The 2,500-nt window shown below is 35.2% G+C and overlaps 1 protein-coding gene across 1 annotated transcript in view; it reads left to right on the forward strand.

Annotated features, from left to right (window-relative positions):
• Nucleotides 1-2,500, forward strand: part of LOC117099898 (CDP-diacylglycerol--inositol 3-phosphatidyltransferase-like) — a 6,438-nt gene that overhangs the window by 681 nt on the left and 3,257 nt on the right. Inside the window, exons 2-4 of the mRNA XM_033239420.1 lie at nt 287-424; nt 1,349-1,499; nt 2,358-2,430. Coding sequence (XP_033095311.1) covers nt 287-424; nt 1,349-1,499; nt 2,358-2,430 — 362 coding nt within the window. The remainder of the gene's footprint in view (nt 1-286; nt 425-1,348; nt 1,500-2,357; nt 2,431-2,500) is intronic.

Genomic DNA, 2,500 nt, shown 5'->3' on the forward strand with positions numbered 1-2,500 from the left:
ACTCAATTATAGATTTTCCTTCATTCCAAGAACTTTACGAGATTGGAATCGAATCCCTAATGAAATTGCATCAATAGAAGGCAAAGAAAGGTTCAAGATTGCTATATCCGACCACCTAAGGAATACGGTACAGAACGCTAAGCTGCAGGGCCACCACCCCTTCTCGCTTTGCTCTTTTTAGGGGCGTTGAGGAGTACTCATCCAGATCCAGTGGGTGTGTGGGGGGGGTGTTTAGCTCTTATCTGTTGTATAGTATTGTTTGAAACCGATTATATTTCCTGTTAAGGTTACATACGGATATTGTTGCTTGGAATTTCATCTCGTCTTCTGTACCTTGATTGGTATTTAGAAGGTACATTCATCTACATTGTATTCATTGTTCTCGATTTCATTGACGGATATTACGCACGCAAGCTGAACCAATGTAAGTAAATGTGAAAAACATACCGAAACAAAACAAAACAAACAAACAAAAAAACATGTTTCTAATTCCATCTATCATTATGCCGTCGTTTTTGCTTGGGACGTCATTGATGTTAAGAAGTAATATGGAACGCCATTGTTACAAAAATCGAATTATTTTTAATAGATTTTACTGATTAAGACAAAATTTAGGGACTGGAACTCAGTTTGTTTCACAAGTTAAAAGGCTTGAATAACTCACAGAACATCCTTTAGAAAATGCAAACATGCTGCTAAGCATTAAATCAATGTGTTCTAGGCCCGGCGAATATGTGTATGTGCGTACGTGGATGCGCGCTAGTGTGGATGGTGCCTATACTCGAGGTATATGCCTAACATATATATTAGACTCATTCTCTCCTTTTTATTTAATTTTATTCAATACACTTCTCATGTATACATAAATACAAAACTGAAGGAGACGAACCAATAGGTGACGAACACCTACGAGGGCTAGCTCCTTGCATTAAAAATACAAAAATAGAAATATGAATATGAAAAATGACAGTACAAACACCGAAACAATAAAATTTGTATTAAAAAAAATGAAAAACGGCAGGAAGTACGGTATGCTAAAGGAAAAACAACCGATGAGAGAATTTTCCATCCAGCAGCGTGTGTATCTGCAGAATGCAAGGGTTTTATTCAGTGCTCTCTATACATTATACTACAACAACAGTGATATATTAAGAATTATATAGCCATAATAAATATGTTACACCCATATGCATCCCACTATGAATATAACTTAAGTGGACGAGGTCCGTTAACATCTTAATGCAAGTTGGCCTAATGGAACAGTATTTATATTCTTTTTTTTTAAGTCGTCATGTGTTATTCCATCTAAGATGGATCTGTTAATTATGTTTTTTTGTGCTCTTGTTAGGTACCGTATTTGGTGCATTCTTTGATACAATGATAGATGTTTTGGGGGATACGATGATGTTAATGCATATCGCAAGGCGAAATCCGAGTTACTTTGATTTGATACAGTTCCAAATTTTCATTCATCTAAGTTGTGGTTTTTTGTCTACTAGGTAAGCATTTGATTAATGGCTATTAATATTTGCTTACTCAATGCCAGTGGCGTAACGAGAAGTTCTGTGGCCTGCTGTGAAAACGTGTTGGAGGCCCAAAAAAAAGTTCAGTAAAGTATTCACTAACCTAAGAACATTATGAACATTGAAGCTGAAAAGACTGCATTATATTGCGTGACTATAATCATAGTACAGTACTAACTTTTATTTTCACACCCTTCGGGCCCCTTGACATTACTGCTCAATGCATGGATTTCCTACGCATTTAGACGATGAACTCAGACGCCACCGAAAATCATAGCAGACTGATTATTATTATCATTATCATCATCTTCATCTTCATCGTCATTATCATCATCATTTTCATTATTACAACTATTATTATTTCTATTGTAATTGTTATTATTATTATTATCATTATCATAATTATTACTAATAAAGTTTAGAAACACAGACATACAGACATATCTTGCAGAAATAACGGTTCCAAATTAAAACCGACTTCAATCCTGCGCAACTTCACGAAAAAACGATAACAAATACGAATACGTCATTATCATTGTTGACATTCGTGCCTAAAACATTGACAATGACAATGAATATGATCCATGACTCATGGAAAAAGACATGAATCAACTACGTTTTGACAGATATGCTACTGTACGGTAAGGGTTGTATACGAATTTGATGACGTATCCGTATTTGTTATCGTTTTCGTCTTGTGAAAACTCCCTAGTATTACTATGTTACCAGTATAACTGTATAACCAAGGAGCTGTAACACAATTAAAGTAGGTTAGTTGCATTTGGATGTCGTCATTTTCATAGATATACATAGAATGCCGTATTATTCTTTTAGTGCACATTGTCTGTGTGGCTCTGTGGATGCGAAATCTTCTACGTGGACTTTCTTGAGGTTTTTTTACGATCAGGTATTGTCAGTTGTTCAAAATATCTCTCACCCCACTGTGTGTTATTATAATAGTCCTATGTTTATACTCT

The sequence above is a fragment of the Anneissia japonica genome, unplaced genomic scaffold, assembly GCF_011630105.1.
Source record: "Anneissia japonica isolate Jap-2015-1 unplaced genomic scaffold, ASM1163010v1 scaffold288018_len440701_cov179, whole genome shotgun sequence".
NCBI classification, from domain to species: Eukaryota; Metazoa; Echinodermata; class Crinoidea; order Comatulida; family Comatulidae; genus Anneissia; species Anneissia japonica.